Source organism: Populus alba, chromosome 1 (genome assembly GCF_005239225.2).
Source record: "Populus alba chromosome 1, ASM523922v2, whole genome shotgun sequence".
Lineage (NCBI taxonomy): Eukaryota > Viridiplantae > Streptophyta > Magnoliopsida > Malpighiales > Salicaceae > Populus > Populus alba.
In genome coordinates this window covers 28,637,458-28,662,791 of record NC_133284.1, presented here as the reverse complement: position 1 = coordinate 28,662,791, position 25,334 = coordinate 28,637,458, and the positions used below count along the sequence as shown (strand labels likewise).

General features: G+C 31.0%; 2 protein-coding genes and 1 non-coding gene across 4 annotated transcripts; 1 reads left to right on the top strand and 2 right to left on the bottom strand.

Moving 5' to 3' along the window:
• The first annotated feature begins 11,762 nt into the window (after positions 1 to 11,762).
• On the top strand, positions 11,763 to 14,893 carry LOC118028025 (uncharacterized). Its single transcript, XM_035031532.2, has 4 exons — positions 11,763 to 12,168; positions 12,385 to 12,488; positions 14,362 to 14,491; positions 14,624 to 14,893. Exons 1-4 carry the CDS (start codon positions 12,043 to 12,045, stop codon positions 14,660 to 14,662), a joined length of 399 nt encoding a protein of 132 aa, XP_034887423.1. The 5' UTR covers positions 11,763 to 12,042; the 3' UTR covers positions 14,663 to 14,893.
• Positions 14,894 to 15,573: 680 nt separating this feature from the next.
• On the bottom strand, positions 15,574 to 18,804 carry LOC118028024 (uncharacterized). Of its 2 annotated transcripts, XM_035031531.2 has the most exons (8): positions 18,494 to 18,804; positions 18,326 to 18,388; positions 18,151 to 18,237; positions 17,688 to 17,925; positions 17,046 to 17,119; positions 16,780 to 16,878; positions 16,185 to 16,261; positions 15,574 to 16,039 (listed from the first exon to the last, which is right to left on the bottom strand). In XM_035031531.2, exons 1-8 carry the CDS (start codon positions 18,734 to 18,736, stop codon positions 16,021 to 16,023), a joined length of 900 nt encoding a protein of 299 aa, XP_034887422.1. In that variant the 5' UTR covers positions 18,737 to 18,804; the 3' UTR covers positions 15,574 to 16,020. The 2 variants fall into 2 exon arrangements, 1 of the variants encoding a protein (XP_034887422.1); XR_004683944.2 differs by lacking the exon at positions 15,574 to 16,039 and having other exon boundaries at positions 17,054 to 17,119.
• Positions 18,805 to 24,010: 5,206 nt separating this feature from the next.
• Positions 24,011 to 24,082, bottom strand: TRNAG-UCC (transfer RNA glycine (anticodon UCC)). Its single transcript has one exon. It is a non-coding gene; the product is annotated as a tRNA-Gly (tRNA).
• Between the last annotated feature and the right edge of the window lie 1,252 nt (positions 24,083 to 25,334).

Sequence of the window (25,334 nt, the reverse complement as noted above, 5' to 3'; positions counted from 1 at the left end):
AATATTAAATTCTTTAATCTTGTATTTGACTTTGTAGAAAGAATTGGCTGTTATTTTCTTTCCTTTCACCTGCAAATTTAATTCATTCATCAGAAATAGATACTCAGCAATGTAACCACATCAAGCAGCAGTTTTCTTCCCGTAAAAAGTTGAATAATAGCAACTTGGTGATTCAAATTGATTAAGAATTTCGAGAGCTTATTAAATTTTTGCTTATTTAATTGAAAAACGAACTGGGAAATTTTCGTTGTTATGAATTGTAAGAAATTAACCAACAAATACAAAAAATTTATAGTGCTCTTATAAAAATAAGAGAGGTAATCACGTACTCATATTAAGATCACGTATTCATATTAAGCATTAATAAAAAAAGACATCATAGTTGATTGAGGATATTTGAAAATCTGATGATTATTTTTTAAATTTTTTTATTTGAAAATATATTAAAATATATTTATTTATTTTTAAAAAATATTTTTAACATTAGCATATCAAAACTATTAAAAAAACGATTTAAAATAAAAAAACTTAAAATTTAAAAAAAATATTATTTGAAACCCAATTTCAAATAGCACCTAAATTATAACTATATAAAATGTGGAAATCCAACATTAATATTTTTTTTTCTTCATATTAAAAGTATTTTTCTTTTTTCTTTCTTATTTTTCTTTTTTAGCTATCTATGGTGTATCACGTAGCAAATAATTTTTTTGCAAGTCTTAAATTACAAGTCTATAAACATTAAACACAAAAGAACTTTGTCCAACCAAGGCGTTTTGGTTTTCTAGAAACACGTATAATGTAGCCGGTCTGAAATCTGATAACTTGCATCACTTATTGGATTATTTTTCACGTGTTATTTTTTAGAGTTTTTTTAAATCACGTGTTTTTTTATATTTTTTAGAGTTTTTTTAAACAAATTTGTAGACATAAAAACAATCGTAATCACTTGAAATTAAAGTAATATTATTCTTCATTAATGTAACGATGCATTATTTGAAACAGTCTAATTTTATATATATATATATATATATAAGGGTTCAACAGCGCAGCAACACATAAGAGAAGAAGCTTTGTGTTGGTTTGACAAATATTTTTTACGTACTTCATTAGCCAATCAAATGGCAGGGATCCTCACTCTCGGATCTAAAATGAAGAGGTTTGATGAAGGGCATATTGGTCATTTGGAGAAACGTGGACAATTCGTACGTTCGAGCCGAAGCAGGTGTCCCCACTTATCCTGATAAGCACTTTTTCAGCTCTTCTCTTCTCTTCTCTTCTTTTTTTTTTTCTTGAAAGAAACAGAAACTGGTAGTCTGTTTCTTTTTAGGTTTTTACCACGTAGAGAGTAATGAGTATTAAAAAGAAAGCTTAGCTTCACACGTGGCAAAAGAGGAGGCCCCTATTGGTCTCTTTTTGGTCATTATTATCTGAGACGGAATTAAATATTAAATTAAAATATAAAAATATTTTGAAAGATATTACTGTGGTGGGCTGGGCACCCTCAACAAGTGACGGCTAGGAGGGGAATCTCCGTTATATATAACGTTGACGGAGGGGTTGCGTAGAGCCAAGTAGGTAACGGCGTTGTGTTCGGGGATAAGGGGCGTGGGGTTCATGGTGGGACCGTCGAGGAGGTAGGCCCCGTGCAATGAAAGATTAAAAATAAGTATTTTTGTCCAGAAAAAAATTATAAATTTGACAATTAGCATGTAAAATACAAATAAATGATAAAATGGTATGAAAGTAAAAAAAATAATTAGTTAAATAGTATATTTTTGGATGTTGCAGCTGTTGTGATAAGTAACAAAATTTTGATTGATATTGTGGTTCGTTATATCTATTTAAATTTTAAAACTAACTAATTGATTGATTTGTAAGGAAATAATAAAAATACCAAAATCAATTTTCCGGAATAAAATTTTTAAAATATAAAGATATGACAGTCATAGTAGCAATTCTATTCTACTCTATGAAAAAAAACCTCAAAAAGCTCCTGTAAAAATTTAAACATGATCTAGCAATTAGACTAAAAGTTATGTTATTTTTAAGTTATTATTTTGATATGACGCGAACATACATTTTCATAAGCCTAAATCTGTTCAATTGATCCATAAATATATATGTTAGATCATCCACGTAATTTATCTAGGGTAGATCTCGATCTAATTATAATAAACCTACACATGATTGCTCAGAATCACCCATAAAAATTACTTTGTGAACAATAACATTTTAAGATTTTAATTAGAGTTTGTTTTTTAGTTTACAAATTGGACAAATATGTATATTTTTACTCATAAAACATATTTGAAAAAAAATTTATAAAATTATGGTTTTTATATGAAGCAATCAACCGATTATACAACTATATTTAGCTAGTTGATCGGCTGTTAATTACCACGCTTTAAAAGCCAGTAAGTTTAAATATCAATATTCTAAAAACACAATAACTATCTTATCTTATCGTGTTTATAAATAATGATATTTAATAAATATTATATTTTGAAAGGGTGACAATATAAAAATGTATTATTTTATTAAAAAAATGTCAAATAATGTTATTCTACCGTAACTTTAATTTACTGTGTTATTTTAAAAAATATATATATCCGAAAAAAATGTCAATACTTTGACGGGGAACGGGCACGTGCACGCTAGAAAGACGGATTGCCAAGAGAGAAGATCTATGGTGTTTAGTGTGGGGTTCATGTCTTTGGCTGGGTTTAATTCGCAGTTGATGGTGTTTAATATTGCTGAGAAGAGGGGACTTGAGGATAATTATGACACGTGTAATAGCAGGAATGGATTCACAGTACAAAAGTTTCTATTCCTGTGCCTATTGTTTAGTCAAGAAGGGTAGTTAAGTACACTAGGTGGAGAGGGTTGGTGGCTATGAGAGGGTTGAAATGTACCTTTCTCTCACGTGCCAAAACGTGGAACTAGTGACAATCTTTCTTCTTGTTCTTCTTCTTCTTGATAAGGGGATGTTTTTAAAAGAAAAGGTATTTGTTTTTTTAAAAAAGATTATTTAAAAATATATTAAAATAATATTTTTTATTTTTAAAAAATTATTTTTAATATAATACATCAATTCATTAAAAACATAAAAAAAAATATTTTTTTTCAAAACACTAATTGAAATGACATTCCAAACTACACCTAATGTTATTTGGGTAAATAAAGTTGAAATAATTAATTTAAAAAATTATATCTTTTTAAGATATTTTTGCGTAATTCTCTGTCTATAAATTTTATTCCTTTTAACATTTATACGAACCTTTTGATGCATACAATTTAACAAAAATCATGACATTGTATATGCATTGAGAAAACAAAATTCAGATAAATACATGGAATTTTAAAGGAAATTAGCGGATATTTATAAACTATGATAAAATATGAAAGAATACTTAGATTGTGTTGAAAATTGGAAATTGAATGTGTAATAAAGATGATTGAAGAACTAAGTGTTTAGAATATTTATTAACTATTTAAAAATAATTTGTGTTAACCGGACTTGATGAATTTCAAACCATGTTTTAAATTAAATATAATTGAAAGTATAAATAATATGTATTGATGGAACCCAACTAGCATGCGTAAGAAAGGGAAATAGAAAATTTAATGGTGTGTTTTGACAAATAATAATAATAATAATAAATTGGCACAATTTTTAAACTTTTCCCCTTTAATATCCCCCCTCGTCCCCTGTTAGATTGACAATCAAGGGATCAACCCTTTCAATTTCCCTCCCCTACCTTTTAAAACTACCAAACAAGATGAGGACAGGAGGTTAAATGTTGAATTTAACTTCAAACTAAATACATCCTTAGGTTTAAAACTATACTTGTATCCTGAACTACACCGGTGGCAAGACCAAATTTTATCTATAATAATAATAATAAATACTCATATGATTATAGTGTTGCTAAATAAATGAGAAAAAATTAAGAGATGACTCACTGTCTTGACTGAATCTAACAATATGAGTTAAATTAATGATATAATAAAAAAATATACAACAATAATAGATAAATCAAACAAAAAAAATTGGTTAAAGCCAATTTGAATTAGCTTGCTAAACTCGTAACTCAACACATGAGACCGAGATAACTTTATATAAATTTTTAAAAAAATAAAACTCAATCTCAATATTGAAAGATAAAATTTTAAAAAAAATCTAAAATAAAGACTTAAGACAAGTTGGGCTAACCCTGTCAATGACCCGGGTCATGGACTGGTAGGGTTGAGATTAGTTTATAGAAAGCAAGTTTAAAAAAAATTATAAAATCAAATTCCTGATCAATAAAATATTAAAAGATAAAATTGAAAGTGAAAGTTTCAATAAAAAAGGATCTAAAAAAAACTAGATTTGACATATTAAAAAATCTAAAAATAATGAAATTAAAAACAAACTAATACGTAATATTTGTATAACTTATTTTAAATAAAATAAACATATTAATTTGAAATTAATAAAAAAAAATTAATTTTTAATTTTTTAAAAAATATTTTTTAAAACATAAAATCAATATGTTCCCTAATAATATACACAACACACCGTCGTTGAAGTCATGATCTGTTAAACACCAGTTCACGTGCTCCTGTCAGACAAGCATTGAGAGTTTTATCACCCCCATTAAAAAAAAATTAATATTGTGGACTGTGATATTTGCCCGATTCTATTCATTTATCAATGCGCTATCACTGGTGGGTTGATTAGCTTAGGCATCCCTATACCTTCCTGAAGCCTGATTGGAACCTGAAGCATGGTTGGAAGTGTGTTTTTTTATTTATAAATATATTAAAATAATTTTTTTATTTTTTAAAAATCATTTTTTATATTAGTATATTAAAAAAAAATCTGAAAATACCAATAAATATTAATTTAAAGTAAAAAAAATATTAAATTTTTTAAAAAGTATTTTTTGAAAAAAAAGGAAAAAGATATTAATATTTTAATATGATCTCTTGCCACGTCTGCTGTGAATTATGCCCCTTTGTTTATCTTGTCAAATGCAGACTTGAAATAATCGACGGTTTATATTTTCTTTGTAATTTCAAATAAAAAATACAAAAGGAAAAAGGTATGGAGGAAAACATCTTCTTTGCTTATTACTATACAAAAGCCAACTTTAAAAAATCCTAAATTTTCTTAATTCACCTTTTCTCACTGACTAAATAAAAGAAAATCTAAGAAGAAAATAATAATATATGATGCGGTGGTGATCCAACTGTGGCATCAACAAAGTTATAAGAAGCCATGACCACTAGTAAAATTTTATCTCCTAAAAAATGTCTGAGATCCCTCATTTCACTCTAGGATGTTATGATAGATGCATGCCAGAGTCAAGATCTATATAGACAATTCTTTGTCGGTGAATTTTCACGGCTTGGATTGCTTGATTGTATTAAAAAGATTTTCGAATAGATGAGAGTGAGTTATATTTTTAATGTATGATTTACAGTTCGTTTAGTACTATAGTAGTTATTACTTCTTAAAATATTATATATTTAGAAATATATTAAAATAATATTTTAAAAAAAAAATTATTTTTGACACCTTCACATCAAAACAATCTGGAAAAAAAAATTAAAAAAAATTAATTATTTTTAAAAATACATTGAAGATGTAAAAATAAACGAATTCTTGACATCAAAAGATAAAAAAAAAGGGTTGTTGATAAAAGTTTTGATCCATGTGATTATTTTATATGCGGACCTGTTTTTTTTTGTAGTTTTTTGAATTTTAGTATCTCTTAGTTTTTCATTGACGAGTAATTTGAATTTATAACTTCATTTTAACATTTTAATGCTCCAATTGAATTGGATTTGTTCAAGTTGCCAGTGAACCCAGTGAGAGAAGAGATTGAAATTGGAAGTTATCATTAAAATGGCAAATGTCCTTCTTGTGTTACATCCTAATTATTATTTTCATTTAGGATTTATTTTCTTGTGCTTTTCACGGGATAACTGGGGCTACATTGAGAAAACAAGATTATGAAAAAGGACCGCATTGAAAAACTTAAAAGTAGAGGGATGCTCAATAGTGGCTATTGCGGACCTGTTTGGTAGTGTAGTTACGATTATTTTTAAAAATACTTTTTATTCAGAATGCATTAAAATAATATATATTTTTTATTTTTAAAAAATTATTTTTAACATCAGCACATTAAAATGATCTGAAAACACCAGAAAAATATTAATTTAAAATAAAAAACAAAATAAAATTTTAATTTTTGAAAATACAAAAACAAAGAAATATACATAGTGACTGATGCTGAGTGCAAGGGCAAAGATGGAGTAGCGAATAAGTAGAGGTTTCCTTGATCTGCTGCGTGTTGGAAGCTAGCTGGGCCATGAGGATGCAAGGCTGTAAATCATCCCCCAAGAAAGCTGGAAGTGGGCGGTGTTTTGTTGTGTATTGATAACGATGGCCACCCCAAATAAATGCGTGACTCAACTAAACTGTATGCCAATTCTGATAAAATTGCTGACTTGATCTCCAATTACAGACCCTGCAGATTGAAATTATCTCTTCTTTTATTTTTCTCATCAGATAAGATTTTTACAGTGCATTGAGTGGGCTCCCTCGTTCCTTTACATAGGGAATGATATTTTTGGTCAGATTTTAAAATAATAAATGTCACAAAATATTAATTAGTTTAATATTTGCTCTGTTTTGTTTTGCTATACTGCGTGTATACAGTCTCCATTATTGCCGGTGTTGCGAAACTTCTCTTTCACAAATAACCACGAAAGGAAAAAGACAAGACAATGAATTTAACTCCCATTTGTTTTTTGTTTTTTTCTCTTGAGTGGATATTAAATGGAAAACTTTTAAAGAAGCTTAATTTTTTGGATTGTTAGGTACCCCTTGGGCATTTTTTTAGCCAAAAATTTATGTTGTCAACATTAAAAATGAGAAGGATGCATAAAGAGATGGATGAAAAGAGAAAAAAAAATAAATAAGAAAAAAAACTAAATATATTTTAATATATATAAAGAAGTATTGATTGAAAAACAATTAAGAAAAAAAAAACAAGGTGCTGTTGGCCTGACAAGTAAGGCCAATCCGCCAATCCATTTTGTTAGGGCCCATTCGACTGGGCCCTTATTTTTTATTGCACATGGAGTGGATGATATATCGTCTATCTCAATTATTTTTGAAAAAACATTAGGCGATGAATCACCAATTGAGGCAGATAAAATGTTGTCTAATCTTGCCTAAGTTTTAGTAATAGTGGTGGCTGAAAAATCAAAACCTAATTTTTCTCTTCTAAAAACATGTATTTAAATCTATTTTTATTCAAAAAACCTATAAAACATCTTAAGAACCATGGTAAATCTATTTGTGATCTCTAAAAAACCAACAAAAATCCAAATAATCAAAATCAATTCAAAACAAAAAATCAACCCGAGTTTAAATATGTTTTTTCATAAACTTTAAAGGTAAGAAAATATGTAATATGAACTTTTCTCATCAAAAGAAATCATTTGACACAAATACCATCTATTTTGGTGGTCTAAATTGATTTCAATAGCATGTTTCTTTTTCTCTTGCCGAAACTTGACAACCTCATTTTCTTTCTCCTCTCTTAATTAGGAACTAAAAAATAACAAAAATAAACTTTTAAACCAGAATTGAATTTAAAAAATATTAAGGTATCGAAATTGTATAATCTATGTTATTTTTTAAATTCAAGGATCAAAGCACATCTTTTCAAAACTTATGACACGCCACCCATGTTTGACATTTTTTTTCATTTAGGTCCCTCTTCTTTCAATTCCATCTTTTCATAAAAAAATCAAAATTAATTAATTTTCAATTATGACTAAATTACATAAATGTTTTTGATTAAATTCAAAAAACAAAGAATTTTACACAATCAATCCACGATAAAATATGGGGGTAAGAAAACCGAGATCTTGCGCAAAAAATAAAAAAACACAAGCATTTTAGTTTTATACTTAACATCCCACATCTGCTAACAAAGTTCGACAGTGATTATATGATAGAAAATATACCATGAGCTGCATACTCTGTGTTTTCATATAAATCTGGGTTTTTTCATTAAAGTTATTCATGAATTCTATCTTTTATGCATGCGAGAGAGTACTATAGTACAACTCAATCCTTTAATTATGACATGATATGCTAGTTTTATGTTAGTCAAGGAAATAGATGGATATTATTTATTTATTTTATCTTGACATATATTTCTATTTTACGGTATCTATTTTTTCTTCACCAATCCATCGTTCTCGAATATAAAATCTCACAAGACAATATTCTCAATAAATACACAACATCGGTGAACCATAGTTTTAAAACCCGGCCTGACTCGGCGGGTCAAACCGGGACTCGGCCGACCCGGACATGGGACCGGTCCGGGTGGAGGCCAAAACCCGCTTGGAAATTGGCCCGGCCAGACCCGGCAAGACCCGGCAAGACCCGGTCAACACCCGCCCCAAAACCCGTTGACTTTTTATTTTTTTTTGTTTTTTTTGCTAAAACGACGTCGTTTTGATTTTTTTTAAAAAAATTAAAAAATAAATTTTGACCCGGCGACCCGGTCAAAACCCGGAACCCGAGCTTTGAGCCGGGCGGACCACCGGGCCGGGTCTTAAAACTATGCGCTGAACAACGAGGGAGCAAAAGCTTGGTCCCCCTCTTATACAAGACGGTTGGAGGAGTTTGAAGTTTAAGCAACTCTTGATATTTCTTGACGTAAAAGCAATAACCAGTAACCATTGACTGTCAAGTTTATTTTGGTCAAGGGAGATGGTAGGTGTTCGATGTGAAACTCCTCGGCGGTTTTGCTTTGGTTGCATCTTTCAACTTTCTCTGTTTAACAAACTTAAATAGGAAAAAAAAAAAAAAAAAAAAACATATCCTTGATAATTCTAATGATATTAGAGTGTACCTAGATTGGTACCACCGGCCATATCAAGATATTTTTTAATATAAAAAAAATTTAGACAATGATAACCTTTTTAAATGAGAAATTTTTTTATTCTAGATTTGAGAAATTAATTTGAATGAATTTAATAAATTTAGTTAATTTAACAATATAATTATAAAAAAACTCATCTTGAAACATTACCTTAAAAAAATTTAATTAATAGCATATGTAATAATATATTTTTGACAATTTTGTTTTTGAAATTGAGAGATGCTAATTGCTAATTATGTATTGTCCTCGCCATACTCGCGCAAGGCTAAGAAAATTATTTTTTTGCACCTTTGACTTCCTGACGAAGGCAGAGCTTTCCCTCTCAACTCTCAATAATTGATGCACTGGGGATAGGGATTGCGGCAGTGTGAGAGTATTTTTTTTTATTTTAAAATATTTTAAAATAATATTTATTTTTTTATTCAGTATATTAAAATTATTTAAAAAATTAATTTAAAATAAAAAATTCAAAATAATTTAAAAAGATGTTTTTAAACCCAAAAACATCTTTTTAAAAAAATTCTAATCATAAGTACTTATGACTAAGCTGAACATAAATATTTTTTTAAAAATAAAAAACCTCATGTTGTTAAGCTTTAAATCGTAATTATAATTGTATAAATTAAATTTTGTTTATTTTTATTTTTTAAAAAAATTAAATTTATTTTGATATTTTTAGATTATTTTGATATGCTATATTAAAAATAATTTTTTAAAAATAAAAAAAATATTATTTTAATATATTTTTAAATAAATAAAAAATCATATTAGAAGGTGTTAAATATCTTATAATTTGCTGTTTTGGGTCTCATTCCAATTTGTAGAGCTAGCGGAAAATCCCTAGCTTTATTTGCGGACCAAAAAATAAATAACAAAGAACGTCCCTTTTACCCTGTACTGTGCAGGCCCGGTAGCAAAAGGTCTCACACTGAAGTTGGGTCCAACATATGGGCGGACAATTTTAGCAAGAGAACATTTACAAGATCTAGTTAGTTCATGCATTTAGGCCCTTTATGGTGTAAATTTACAAATGATGGATATATATTTTTGTTTTTTCTATTTAATCTTTTGATATTCTTAATAATTCTTCATAAATATATAAAAATAATAACAAAAAGAAAAATAGGCCAAGAAGGAAAAACCTAATTTTCTTAAATTTCTTTCACTTTATTCAAAACTAAATCAAGTATTGGAGCTGGGATGTTTTATTCATTTTTCATCAATCAAAACCATGTTCCGAGATTTGTTGAGTGGATTGGATTTCAAGGATTTTATTGGATAATTTGGTTCAATGGCTTTACTGTCATATTAAATTTAATAACTGAGTTTAAATCTCACCTAAAGAATTTAATCGTTAGGATAGATAACTCATTCTCAATTTTATATGTAATGATTTTATTATTTACTTACATTTTATATGATTGAGATGGGTGATTCCAACAAAGCAACTACCCTTCCCATCAAAGCTAGGATTACTAGCTAATGGCCGTTAAAAATTTATATGGTCGTTAATTTCAGGACTCGTGAAATTAGTTAAGGTGCGCGTAAGCTGATTCAGACACCTATATTAATAAAAAAAGATAGGACTACTAGCTTAGAGTTACTGGAAGCTTATTAGTTGTTAACTTCAGGACCTGTAAAATTAGTCAAGATATACACAAGCTGATTCGAATACCTAGTTAATAAAAAAAAAAGCTAAGACAATTAGATCTTGCATGGGGCATGATGGCATCATTGACCAACCTAGTGTTCAATTGATGTCGGAATTTTATTTTGGAGTGTTTTGAAGTGTGGTAAAAATAATTTTTAAAGTTTTTTTAATTTAAAAATATATTTATTTTTTTTAAAAAAATTATTTTTAATATTAACACATCAAAATAATATAAAAAATATTTCATAATTTACCTAACCCCGTTTAGAACGCAATACATACCAACTTTCGAGAAAGCTATACGAGGCACTGATGAACTCGAACTTGTATAGAAAACAATTTCTTGGTCGGAGGAATTTATGGAATTCTTTCTCAACCAGTTTGCAACTAGTGGAAGAGTCAGGAAGAACTGGATCATATTGATGGCTATATGCCAGACGTGAGGGTCAACGTTAGAAGTGTTTATTTTCATGGATGAGATTGAGTTTTGCGCGTGAGGTCTTTAAAAAATAACTAGAAAAAATAAAAAAAATTAGTTCCTGTAATTAAATTTTATGTATAATTAGATTGTAACTAACCCCAAGTTTAGTTGTAAAAACAAACACACTCAAATCTGACTTAGTTTGATAGGCCAACAACGTAAAATTTAATAGATGTGCTTCTAGTAAAAAAATAAATTCAAAATTGATTTAATTTGATATAATTAATCTGAAAAGTCACCCACTACCTAGTCATGCATGGGTTAAAACTTGAATAGATTTTTTTAAAAAACATTTATTTGCAAATTGATTTGTTTTGTCTATTTTTTATTTTTTTTTATTAATTTAGTTCCACTCATTGACTCAAGCTTGAGAGTATATTTTACATGTGTTTGTTTTTGTATTTAAAAATTATTTTGAAAAATTTTGAGTTTGTTTTTTAATTTTAAATTTATTTTTCTAATTTTAAATTGTTTTAATATATTAGTATTAAAAATAAAATATAAAAAATATAAAAATATTATTTTAATATATTAGTAAATAAAAAATACATTAAAAAAAATAGCCAAGTACGGTGAAACGGAGAAGCTCTTTAATTTCATTTTATTGGTTAAAAAATAAAGAAAGAAAAAAGAAAAAGAAAAGAAAGAATTGAAATCATAGTGAAAGTGAAAGAGCACGCGTAGTGCGCAAAGACATATATATAGATAGTCTCGATCTCAGACGCCGGCTCCAATCCTTCCCCTTCGTCATCGTAGATCTCTAATTTCTATACCATATTAAATAATATTATAATCAAATCACTCTCTATCTCTATCCTCTAAATCAAAATCCAACCCTAATTAAAGCTTTTCCAGTGCCGCTACTAATAATTCGAATACACAAATCATCATCTTTTGTTGTATCCGACAAAAAAAGTTCGATTCATTAATTGAGGAGAGGAGTAGCAGCAATGAAGGAAGGGAAATCATCTGCTAAATTGAACAACAACAACCATCAACAGCAGCAGCACCAAAATGGTCACTTTTCTCCTTTCAAACTCGCCAAATTGTTGGATCCTGAAGCCTCTTGGGATAAGGTACCCCGCTCTCTCTCAATTCAATCCTTAATATTTCAATGCAACCCATGCACATCTACAGTGCACTCCTATTTAATTTAGCTCAATGTTACTCAAAACCTTATTATTATTATTATTATTATTAATTGATCTATGAATGAATTTGTGAGTAGAAATAAAAAGAATTTAGTTGTTAGGAATAGTTAATTCAATTATACGATGCTGCACTGACTACAGGATCAATTGGGAGATGTGTTGCATTGGATTAGGCAAGTCGTCGCCCTCGTTTGCGGATTACTATGGGGTGCCATCCCTTTGGTCGGCGGTATTTGGATCGCCCTGTGAGTTTTTTTCTTTCTTTCATGTTCGTCATCTTTCAGTTTCTGAATTCTTGCACATATTTCATAACCAAGCTTAAGTGAATATGTTGTGGTAATAATGCTTTCGTTCATGTCTTTTATACCCGGAAATATTATGACTGGCTGATTCATGTATACACGTGCAGGAATTGTCTTGTGTTCTCTTTTTTTTTGTATTCTTGGTATCAATGCTAGAAAAATCGGCATTTTAGTGTTAATTCTTTTGTTGGTTATTACTCGAGTGTTATCTCTGCTACGCTATTTCCTCAGAGCTTAATGGCTGTGAATGCCCTTTTCCTTGTTCTTAAAATAGTAATTGAATACATCCCTAAAAGCCTGTGTAATCGCTTCTAGTCGAAGTACTGATATGACTGCTACCAAAAGTAGTTTGAAAATAGACAGACATTATTAGTGCTGTAGATGAATCCAGCTACTCTAGCTTCATGTTAATCCTGGAATTTGGATAAGTTATCTGTTTTAGTTTGAACATCTTTGAGGCTCTACATGCAAAAATTACTGCAATAAGCATGCATATGAATGCCCCTTTCCTTGTTCTTAACATAGTAATTGAATACATCCCTAAAAGCCTGTGTAATCGCTTCTAGTCGAAGTACTGATATGACTGCTACCAAAAGTAGTTTGAAAATAGACAGACATTATTAGTGCTGTAGATGAATCCAGCTACTCTAGCTTCATGTTAATCCTGGAATTTGGATAAGTTATCTGTTTTAGTTTGAACATCTTTGAGGCTCTACATGCAAAAATTACTGCAATAAGCATGCATATGGAATGTGCAGGACCGTTGTCCTCTAAAGAACAATAGTATTGGTATCGTATTTTAATTAAGGACCATGAATTGCTGGACACTGAAACCTGTGTGAAGTACCTAATTTATTTTTTATTGATCTCAAAGTTGTAGATCTTCTTTCATGATTGCAATTTCCTTTTATTGTTCTGAAGTTACACCTAGGTTGTGCAAAACTAAGCTTGTTAATGTTTAATACTTCAGTATTCTTTGTCGAAAAACTTCATTACTTTCTGTGAAATGATCTATGGAAAAAGCATAGTTTGTGCCAGGGCATGATAATCTTTGCTGTTAATTGTGTAGTTGGAGTTTGACTTTATCATGTTCTATGGGAGCAGCTTTTACACGACTAGTGTGACTAATCAAAGATGCAAAGAAGGATAGGGTGATCAATGGTGTTTTGAGACACACTAGTTGTATGACATTTTCTATGGATGGTTCTTGCAAATAAGAACATGTTCACTGGTGAGAATTAGTAGTTTTGAAGTGAAGGGGCTTTGCTGAACTATTAAAGAGGTGCCTTTATGTGACATGTGGTTCCTTCTGTGTCCTCCCCCCAAACACTTAATTTCTTTTAATACTATTTTTTCATTAAAAAAAGGGAAGTTTAGAGGTACTTTCTCTGTCCATTCTTTTATCTACCGGAACTGAAAAATTGGATGGACAGCATAGCAAGGGACTGGGATTATATGCATTATGATGAGATTTCTTGCTGTTCAGGAGATTTTGTTCTCTTAAAGAAGAAAAAGGTTTATCAACGCAACACAAAGTGTTAGTCTTGTCAACTTTATGTTTGTATATTCTAAATCCAGATTAGAGGTGTTCATATGACAAACTTCCTTCTGATTTAAAATGTGCTGGCATCCTGTTTTTGTTTGTGAGAATTGATGGTATTGATATTGTTTTGATATTTCCAGAGACACTCACAAATAGATATAAGCTGATATTGAACATGCAGAATTTTGTTGTGCTGGTTTCTAATTTTGCAATCTTTTATTTTTCATTGGCTAAATTCTTTGCTAATATTCTTGTGCTGATTTTGGTTGACAGATTTCTGTTGATATCCTCTGGGATTATATATGTTTATTATGGGATGATATTAAAGATCGACGAGGATGATTTTGGTGGTCATGGAACTCTACTCCAAGAGGGGCTCTTTGCTTCTATCACTCTATTTCTGGTACTTCTGCTATTTCCAATTATTTATTTCTTTTGAAAACAGGACCGCCTTCAAGAACAAAAGGTTATAGGAAGGAAACCTTAGTTGGTTTCATGACTAACACACCCAGCATCATTTTTTTCTGTTTTACAGCTATCGTGGATTCTAATGTACAGCTTGGCCCACTTCTGATTGGCTCCATACACCAATCTGGCTGCCACTGTCTCTATATCTTTAAGCAATGTTCTTACTCTCTTAATTACATGCACCAGGCACCATTGCTTATGCCCTGAGAACAATGAGAAAGTTCCTTGCTATTGTCCTGTTATCTTCTTTTTACTGTGCAACTGCAACGTCATTTCTGCGCAGCAGGAATATGCTAGCTTTTGATTCATGGTATTTATTTGAAATTTTCTTCATTAACTTCCCTATAGATGCGATTCAAGATTTGAACACCTGACGATCAAAATTGTGGTGTGGCAAAGACAATAAACTTGCTAGCAAAATTCTGATGGACTGCACTGGATTAGAATTAAACCAAAAATTATTTATTTCCTCCAGGAAAGGGAATTTTAGATACATGTAGAACTAACTCATGTTTTTTGAACCTGACTGCATTTCAAATCCACGGAATGCTTACTGCTCCAAGCGTATTGCATGTTATGAGTGAGTCTATGGAGTTACCTTCGCCCTTTCCACTAGCTGTTTTCCATCCTTGTTATGTTCATTTTTCTGGCATGATATTGGCCCAATGAGGTTTCTCTGAGTAGAATTTTTAGAAGTTTTTAGTCTTGACAGATTATAGTCGAATTCCTCTTTTCTTGTTCTTGCTAGGAAAGAGTCGATCACCATGCAGCAGTTCTGTATGTGACAAGAATGCCTGACGTCTTGCCTTTTTGCATTGCTTTTCTTCTCAATTTTTATTTTTATTTTTTGGCTTTGCAAGTGAAATGTGTAAATGGACAAGGGAACTTACCTCTTGTTTAGAGGCTCTCTATCACCGAAGCTAATTTGCTTTTGCAGAATTATATATTAAGTAGCTGTTCATTCTTCTGAACCCAAGCTGTTTATTTGAGCCAATTTTAATTCATTGTAGGCTCAAGTGTTGTAAAACCTGCGAACCCAGGCAGTTTATTTGAGCCATTCCACCAAGGGGATAACATAACTGAAATAATATAAATTGTCATCTCGGAAAAAAAGAAAAAAGAACAAAAAAGAAAGAGGAACCAATTCCATCTAGCTCAAAGAATCCTAACCCATCCCGTATTCTCTTGGCTAAATTTGTTCCAAGCATAATAGACCTGCTCCGCTTTGGATATAAGCAATATCGAATCGGGTTCAGTGCCGCGTGGATGTTCTTTCTTGCACAGTGTTTTCTTGGATAGCGTCAACGTGATGGTTATAGCAGCTCAAACGCCACCCAGAAGCCAAATTGACCATTAAGAAAGAAAGTGGGTTTTATTATGATCTTGGCTTGACGTAAAACTCAAAAATCCCTGGGGTTCATTCAAGGCTTCTTTGCTTTTCCTTTGAAGCTCTGTTCAACAAGCTTACGACCTTCGGTCATTTCTACATTAGCAAACGGGTTATCTCAGAATTGTTTCAATTTAGCCACAAAAACGAGAAAATATATATAGAGGAAAGGAGAAGAAAGAATCATGATTTGGTGCAAAGTCACTCCAGAAGACATCTATTAGCTATGCTGAGATCTTACTTCCATCTCTGCCGTCTTCGCGATACCAGGTATATGCGCCCATACACCCACTGTCTACCTGCTCTTGAAGTGGTTTGCTGCAAAAGCATAACAACCATGCGAGTCAGATAATTGCTTTGTATAGCAATTTTAGTAAGCGCAGAAATAGAGTGGTGGCTAGTTTATACAGGTTCAATACTGCAAAACCTTGCCGCGATTAAACAAGACTATATAACTTCAAGAAATACCGGGCCATTTTACAGCTATCTTAGGACTATAGTATATGCCAAGTCTCTGAAACACTTCTAACTACCCAAGAATGAAGGTAGTTGTTTGGTGTAAAGCTACAGGTCTTGGTGGAAGCTCAGAACCTGATGCAAAAATTAACAAGGAAAGAATGGTTCCAATCCTCTATCCTAGAGCTCCACATCCAGTGCAACCATATTGGAGCAACAGCCCTCTGGGAGAATGCAAAATGCAGTACCATGTTTTGTCTGTTCTCCTTGTTAGGTCAAGAAACTCTAAAAAATTAAGATAGTCTCACAATCGAGATTTGCATATTTAGCTCCTTGAACAAGAAACACAAGAATACTTTTGGCATTAGAAGATCAATTACCTCAACCTTGGTGCGGAATTCAAGTAAACTTTCACATACATGACAATCTGCTCTATGTGGGGAGTCGTTAGATTGATCTGATTTCACAAAGGCAAATACCTGCACGAAGACACCAGAATCAGTGAGGAGGAGCTTTAGAAATTGATCATGATTTTGTTAGTTGGATACAGCTGAATACATTTCCATAGAATTTTGGAAGAAATATAAAGAGGAAGCTTCCAAACGTTTTCAGATTTAACATAAGACAATATTTTTTTAATACAAACCTCCTCACCACAATTTGGGCATGCTCCCCTGAGTGCCACCAAGTCATTCCTCCAAAGGCCTTGTAGCACCTTGACTGTGAACATGGATGCTTAAGTAAGAAACCATATTTTGAATAAAGTAAGAGAATCAACATATTTTTCCAAATAAAGATCTATCTTCTCCAATTTAGGTTTGTAATGTTCAAGGTTTAACTGACAAATCCAGTGAAAATTATAAAGCCTCAAGGCTTTTAAACACACAGATAGGCACGTATGAATATATGCCGTAGTATTTCCTTATCATGTTGCCTGTTTCACTTGTCCAGAATACGGTTGAGAATTTGTTCCATGCACCTTAAGAATGGGAATGAAACAGTAAATAATAGTACAGGCAGCTCAGCAGGCCACTCAAAATTTCACCTTCAAGATTGATCCCTGACAGGGCAAAGTTTCAAGATTTGAGTATCCTTTTGAAGATTCATCTGACATCATCAAGGATCCCATAAAATGGGGGTAAGGGCTGGAAGGTGACAAATTGAAAAGGGCCCTCATTAGAAGGGGTAAAGTGTCCTTATCCTTGGCAAATATCCTAAAAGCTCAATATTTCACAAAATTTCTTGATTACTGAGTTGCAATTGGATCAGTTGAGTTAAAAGTTGTTACCTGAAGCCGATGCAATTGGATAGCCGATCAAAGAACCCACTGCCATAAAGAGAATACCATTAACTGTAGCAAGAAACCCAATGATAGGTGCCTGGCTGCCATGGGCTATCCCTGAGCCAAATGCATTTTGGTAAGCTAGGCCAATTGTGTAGATTATGGGAAAAGCGCACGCTGAACTGCCAATTGTAAGAAAGAGGATCCAAATGCTTGCTAGTGCAAATGCCTGTGATATATCTTCCTGCCCTACAGCCATGTCAATCAATCTTCAAGTGGGGGAAAAAATGGCCAAGCTGCATCTCACCAACTAAAATGAATAAATAACATCTAGACAGAGATGGAAAGATCCTTCAGAATTATCCTTTCTGGAGGGCATAATCATGCCAATCAGCAGAGCGCTTCCCTTGCTTAATGGGCTATTTATATGCATTATTATAGTAAACAAAACGATTCAATAGCTAATTACCTCAGCATCAGAGTAAGTGGACTGTCGTCTAAGACTGCAGCGAGGGTACTTGACAACAGATTTGGAACCATACCACCGCAATTTTAACTGCTTCAAACAATTGTTGGGGTAAGGAATTCGAGTGTTGTCGAAACCCAAAGTTCGATTCACAAATGTATGTGATCAAAGTTATTACCTCAACTCTATCAAACATGTCATCTACTATCAAAGGTTTACCACTGTAATATGCATCCCGTGCCTAAAACAAACATCAATTCAATATATTACCCAGTCAGCCCATTTCTTCTCCACACAAACTTTCAGTTGTAAAAATCAATTTCCAAAATGAAGAAATGTTACTTACTTGACAATAGAGAGCTTCAAGGGTTTCTTGGCTTGCAGTCTCGATTGGGCCAACGAATATGCAAGACGGTCCTTCCGGTGAAAGTGCAACCTCGCGTGTACTAGACACTCCATTGCTATTCATCGCAGAGATGCGAGCCCAACAAAAGGAAGCACCCCCACCTCCACCCCAAGTTCTGCTAGCTCTGTTGTTCGATGATAGTTCGATCACGTGACGAGAGATGAATGTGCACGTGCCTGCCATGCTACTCTTCTCTGACTGCTGTTGCAGAGAGTGTTAATAACACGAGGTTCTGCTTTGGTGAAATGGTTTGTGGCTACGGAAGGAACTGGGCTTTTAAATAGCTGATATTTTTTCTTATGACGAGAATGCCCCCTTTTTGTGGCTCTGGTTCGTTGGTTTATTTGTGACGTCTTAAATATCTGCCTAGTTCGTCGAAGATCCACTATTGTCCGTATTAATTGACAGCTTCTGAATAATTTTTTATTTATTTTGATATTATAATTATTATAAGAAATTCTTTCCACTGTAGCAATTGTTTTTACCATTTAATTCTTAAACTTTGTTTCTCTTCAATTACATCCTTTTGTGCCCAAACTCATTATACAATTGAAACAAAAGGGACCAAAGTATGAAACAAGGAGGAAGTGGATGGTGGTTTAAAAAATAGGTTGAAAAATTCACTTTGGTTCTCTTACTATTTAAACAATAACATTTTGGCCTCTTAATATTTCAAAAACTCAATTACGATACAAAATTTGATTTTTTTTTAAGTTTTCAACTCATGATGTAAGAAAGAAAGTGGTTGGAATATAGTGCATGAAAACAAGTCTTAGTTAATATTGATTTTAGCTAAAACATATTGATTTTGGTATCAACGAGTTTCATTTTATGATTATAGTTCCACTTAAATGTTCTTTTTTTACTTTTCCATTACCTGACGTGGTAGATCTGAGCTCAATAGTGTTTTTTGGTTGATTTTGAACTTTTATGCTATTTTTAGGCCATTAATGGCTTTGGTAAAGTGAATATGGTGTCTTCTAGGTATTTTTTTTTTTAAAAAGTTGGAAATCAAGTTTCTAGCAAAAAACTAATAGCCAATAGCTATAATTTCTAGCAACCCTCGGGTTGTCTGAAACTGGCCAACACGTCTGAAACTGGCCAACACATGAAGCATCACTTGCTCTTTTTTTCTTCCAAAAATTAAAGGGTAGATGATAGATCATTTGCCCCTTGAAAAAAGAAAAAGAAATCCATCCTGGGCACATTAGCCTATGGTGAAAGCCCACGCGACTCAGTTTTTTGAAGACTAGACATGCTAGGCCATTTAGGATAGGCAAGTGCATCTAGGCCTTTTTTGTGTCCATTTATTTATTTTTCATTTTATTTTTTCCTTCCAATTTAATCATTTAAGGTTGAGTTTTTTTTAAATTATTATTATTTTTTTATTTTTTATTGCTTGCCTTTTTTCTTTTTACAAATTTTAATAAGATTTTAACAAGTTTTAATGAATTTTTTTTAATCAAATATCATTTTATTTTTTACTTAGTTATGAATAAAATTTCAATATTTTTTCCTTATGTTATGTGACATTCTTTCTGTATAGCTCTACTTAATTTTTTTTCTTTAAATTTTATTCAATCTCTTTTCTATGCTTGTATTTTTATTTAATTATTATTTTATCAAATAAACATTGGTTCTAGAAAATAAAATTATTTATCATATAATCAAATCTATGACCCGTATTTTAAAAATCAAATATGTAACACCCTCACATACTTACTATGTGGATACATAAGATAATCAATATCATATCACATAAAAATCATGAAGATTTTTTTTTTTCAACCTTAGACGACTCATGTTCACCTAAGACTTTATTCATAAATGTTTATAATATGTTTTGACCAAATAACATAAATATATCTTTGATATATTGCCACATGATGAGGAGCATGAATGTAAAGAAGTAAAACATCAAAATTTTCATCCCATACTTAGAATAAAAATGCAAACCACAAGTTCTTACATTAATTGTATAAAGTTGATGTCATTATCATTTTCACAATTTTTACAACACTAAAAATAACATTAAACCATCAAATAGTTATAATAAATTTATTTGTTTACAAGCTTTCAAGGTTAACGAAATAACATAAACATATAAAAAATCATACAACTAAATGAAAACATTTTGAAGTTCAACTAAACAAAACTAATAAAATCCTACAACTAAAATTAGTGATCATGCCAATCTAGTTTTGAGAAGCATACAAACAACCTGTCAAAAATAAACATGCTAACAATTTAGAATAAAAATTACAGCATCACATCATGACATTAATAGATCATAAATAAATTTAAATTTCATTTCACAAATTTTACACATACTTTATTATTAAATCTTTCACCATAATCATATTCCCTACCATTCATTAGTGGCACTAATTTTACCAATCAAAATCCTTTTACTTCCAAACAATTAACGTATAAGCCCCAACTTTTAGGCTAATTTTTTTTTCCGTATAGCATTAAACTTTAATGTTGTTTTTCCACACAAGAATACCAAATATATAAAGGATTATCATGACCAACCTTTCATAAACCTCATTCAGAGGCTTGTTAATATAAACAACACCTCACCTTGAATTTCACTTGGCTTCCATACCTAAGGTGTATATCCAACACCTTCCCAGACTTCTAGCTCCACGTGGTTGACTATAAATTATCCATTACCCCATATTTATGGTCGGTACATCAATTTTAGGATAAAAATCGTTATTTTCTCATGACAGACTTGAAGTTAACAATTTTAAGGCTCCATTTCTTAGTGGTCAACTCTCAATACATAAAATGCATCCCTCTGCGCTCTCTAAGAGGATTTTGACCTTAGCCCTACACAAAATGGCTGACTATTATACACACAATCCATATGCACTTGTATCTGTAATTCAAATTTATTCAGCTAAACCTCACTTATAGGGTTGACTATTCATTCAACCACCCAAGTATGTTATAAGTAATAATTTACCAACCTAAGTCCCATTCATATGGCCGACTTATGCTCGCAACACTTATCTAAGCAAATCTCTACATTGAGATTTCATGAGCTTTTAAATTATTCCACGACACAAATATTGTACAAATTAACAATCATAAAATATTGAAAACACAACTTATAATAAATTTCTATAAATTAAAAAGGTTGAGGTGCCAAGCATCTACCCTTTCCTCTCGCTAGTCCTGTTCCACTTATTTGGGGTCACACAGTCGATGCCTTGCCTGTATCATTCCAAGTCTTACATCACATTATTTCCTTAAAAATATTAATAATGCACATCTCTAAATCTTTTAACACTCCAAGTATTTATTACTCATGGATACAAGAACTTTACTCTTTCACACATAATTCTTTGTCTCTTAACGTTTCAACTATGAAATGTCATCAAGAGAATATAATTTCATGCATGCACATGCATTAATGTTTTCTTTTCCACATAATAATCACCCATATCCTTTAAATAACCTTAAAAGATTCAAATAAAAACTAAAGAAAAAGACCAAAACACAAAAATCAAGCTACCCCAAAATAATAGCTAAAATGGTCGTGTTGTTTTGAGAAACGGTTTAACCATTTCTCAAAATCGTTCTAGTTGTTTCATAAAATAGCTCCCATTTTCGCTACTACCGAAAAATTCCCCTCTTTTTTTTTTTTTTTGGCAATCAATTTGGGTTTTACCTTTAAGATCAAATCCCTAAATCATACAAAGTTACATACGTGACAACACCAAAATATGAATTTTTAACATAAACAACACTTAATTTCCACAATTTCTAACATTCAAGAACTCATTTTTCCTTCTAGTTTTTTTCACGCAAAACTCAATTTCATCACATTCATAGTGTTATACAATCATAATCATGCATAAGATCACACCTAGAAATTTCCTCCTAATTAACTGATTTTAGTTAGGGTTTTCACCATTGAATTTCTCTTCAATTTGTTATTTAATTCTCCTAATTACTTCTTATTATATCATTATTTCAAGGAATCTCTACAAAATATAAATAAATTTTCTTCAATTACATGAGCTCTAAATTCTACAAAACGAAAAATCAGGGTTTTTCCCTTCCTTTTTAGAATTGAGTAAAGTAGAAGAGTAAAAATGTTAATGTATCTTACCAAATAGTTTTTAATTCACAAGATTACTTCTTAAATACTTTACTAATTGATTTCCCCTTTTTCTTCTTTCAACTTTTCTTTAATTTCCTTGAATTCCCTATTATTTTCTTGATTCTTATGTACTTAATTCTTTTACTCCTAAATTTCTCTTTGTTTTCTCTCAATTTCTTTGTTCTGGCGTGTTCTATCTCAAAATTTTGGTCACAAAAAGAGTTCTCCTCTCTTATTCTCCTTTTATTTTTAGAGTGACGGTTACTCTTTTTTTCAAGAGATTATTATTATTATTATTATTATTAATTATTATTTTTGGCTTATTATATTTTTAACCCTTGAGTTTCCTACTTCACAATTGGGGTCCTCCCCTTAGGTTAAATCCTAGTGTTCTGCCATAATCCATTTTCTTTATAAAAATTTGATTCTCTCCTTTTTTTTCGAGGAATTTTTATAAAATATTTATATTTCAAGGTTGAAAAATAAAAATAAAAATAAAATTAAATATTTATACCATAGTGGATTATTTAAAAATATAATTTTTGATTTATTTAATAAAATGAATGCATGAGTTTTTCAATTTATGATATAAAGAAACAAGTTTACAAAGCTTGAATTGATAAAAAGAAAAATAAAAAGTTAGACAATGATAAAAGCAAAAAAAGTTGAGAGAAATAATTGTGAATAAAAAGCCTGATTTTGACTTGAAAGTTGATAAATCATAAATTCATCAGGTGAATTTTTTTTTTTTTTTGCCAAAAATAAAATGGTAAAGCTTGTTCATATATTTGATCTGATTCCTTCATTAATTTCATGTAGAATAGTTTGAATAATGGTTAGAAAAATGACACATACTTTTGTTCAATTTCATATTTTTGGAGAATGAAAAAAATTATAATTACTAAACTTTTTTTTTTTTTACCAACGTGGGTGTCTGGGTCAATTTGCGTGTACCTCGACTAATCCCACAGATTCTGAAATTAATAATTATATAAGTTTTCAATGACCATTATATAAGTAATTACATAGCTTTAAACTTGAGACTAAAAAAAAAAAAATTAACTTTTTTAATTTCAAGCTTTTACAAGTGCCGCCTCTTAATTATAATTACTAACTTAATTTCAAGGGAGGTGGTTCTTCTCTCCTCATCAACACCTCTCTCTTAAAGATTTTTATTTAAACTATTCCTTTCTCCATTTGACTTTGCTTTAGTACTTAAATATCTTTAAGAGATGTAACCAAAACGATAAAGGGGTTTTGTACAAACTATAGCCTAAATATCTTTTATTTGGGGATTGCCATTTTTGGACAAATCAACTTAAAATTAAAATTTGAATTGTTATTGCGTCTGCCGGGAGTCGAACCCGGGTCTATTGCTTGGAAGGCAATTATCCTGACCGTTGGACTACAAACGCTTGGTATTCCCTTTTATTTTAGGGAAATTTATAATCAGTTTAAAACGTTTAGCAAGTCTCATGAGCTGTATCGGCATGAGAACCACCAAATTCTCCGGTGAGGTGTGTGTGTTTTTTTTTAATGAATTCCAGTGAGTTGTTCATAGTCATATAGGAGAACGAGATTGACAAAAAGAAGTTATTTTCAATTAAAATACTTTTTTTAAATTTAAATTTATTTTTAATTCCAGCACATTAAAACCATTCAATTTTTTTTTAAATACTAATATAATAATTTTTGCAGACAAAAAGCAATTTAAAATAGGTTAAATGCAAAATCAAACACTTAATTTCAGACCACAAAAGCTTCTCAAGAGATGAATTCGAGAGTGTTTGAAAGTGTGTGACAGTGTAATTACGGTTACTTTTTAGAGTGTTTTTTTTTAAAAATATATTAAAATAATATATATTTTTTATTTTTTAAAAATAATTTTGATATCAACACATCAAAAACGATCTAAAATATAATTTAAAATAAAAAATTAAAAATTTTTAACAACAAGGTTGGACCACATTCAGCAAACTAAAAAATTCTTATTCTTGCATCTAAGAGTGAAGTATCAAGATGAATCTTGTTTAATAAGAAGCCATTTTTGGGCCTTGCAATGCTGTGAGGACTAGCGCTGTACCCACTGCGCTGAGCCGGGAAATATAAGTTCTCCCACAGAGGACTTGCACGACAGATTCTGTCCCCGGTGACCAATTGCAATGTTCTTGCCAAGCCCTGGAGGCCAAACTTGGTGGCAAAATAAGCTGCAACAACATGAACCGCCCACCTAAAAACAACCCTGCGTTTGTTTGAACCAATACTCTACCATTCTAGCAATCGGCGTTTTCTCCTTGCAGCCTGGCACTGGTCAATAATGTCACGACGGATAGAATCTGGGAGGTCGGGTCTCCGCCCACCTGCGGAGGAAAACAAGCTAGAACCGCCTTTTCAGTCTTCTCCTCCTCTTTTGCCTTTGAAACAGTGTCGCTTGACGGGTGGAATTATGCGGGATAGGGTATTGCACAATTATTAAGTAAATATATAACCTTTGATGAAAGACTGAAATACAATCTTGATATCCATACAAATCATATATAAGAATTATACTTAAATTAAAAATATTTAAAAACCCTTACCTAATAAAGCTATTAAAATATTATAAATATGAAATTCTTGTTGTTAGGATAAATCTTTTGTTTTAAAGTTTTATTACTTGTGCAAAAA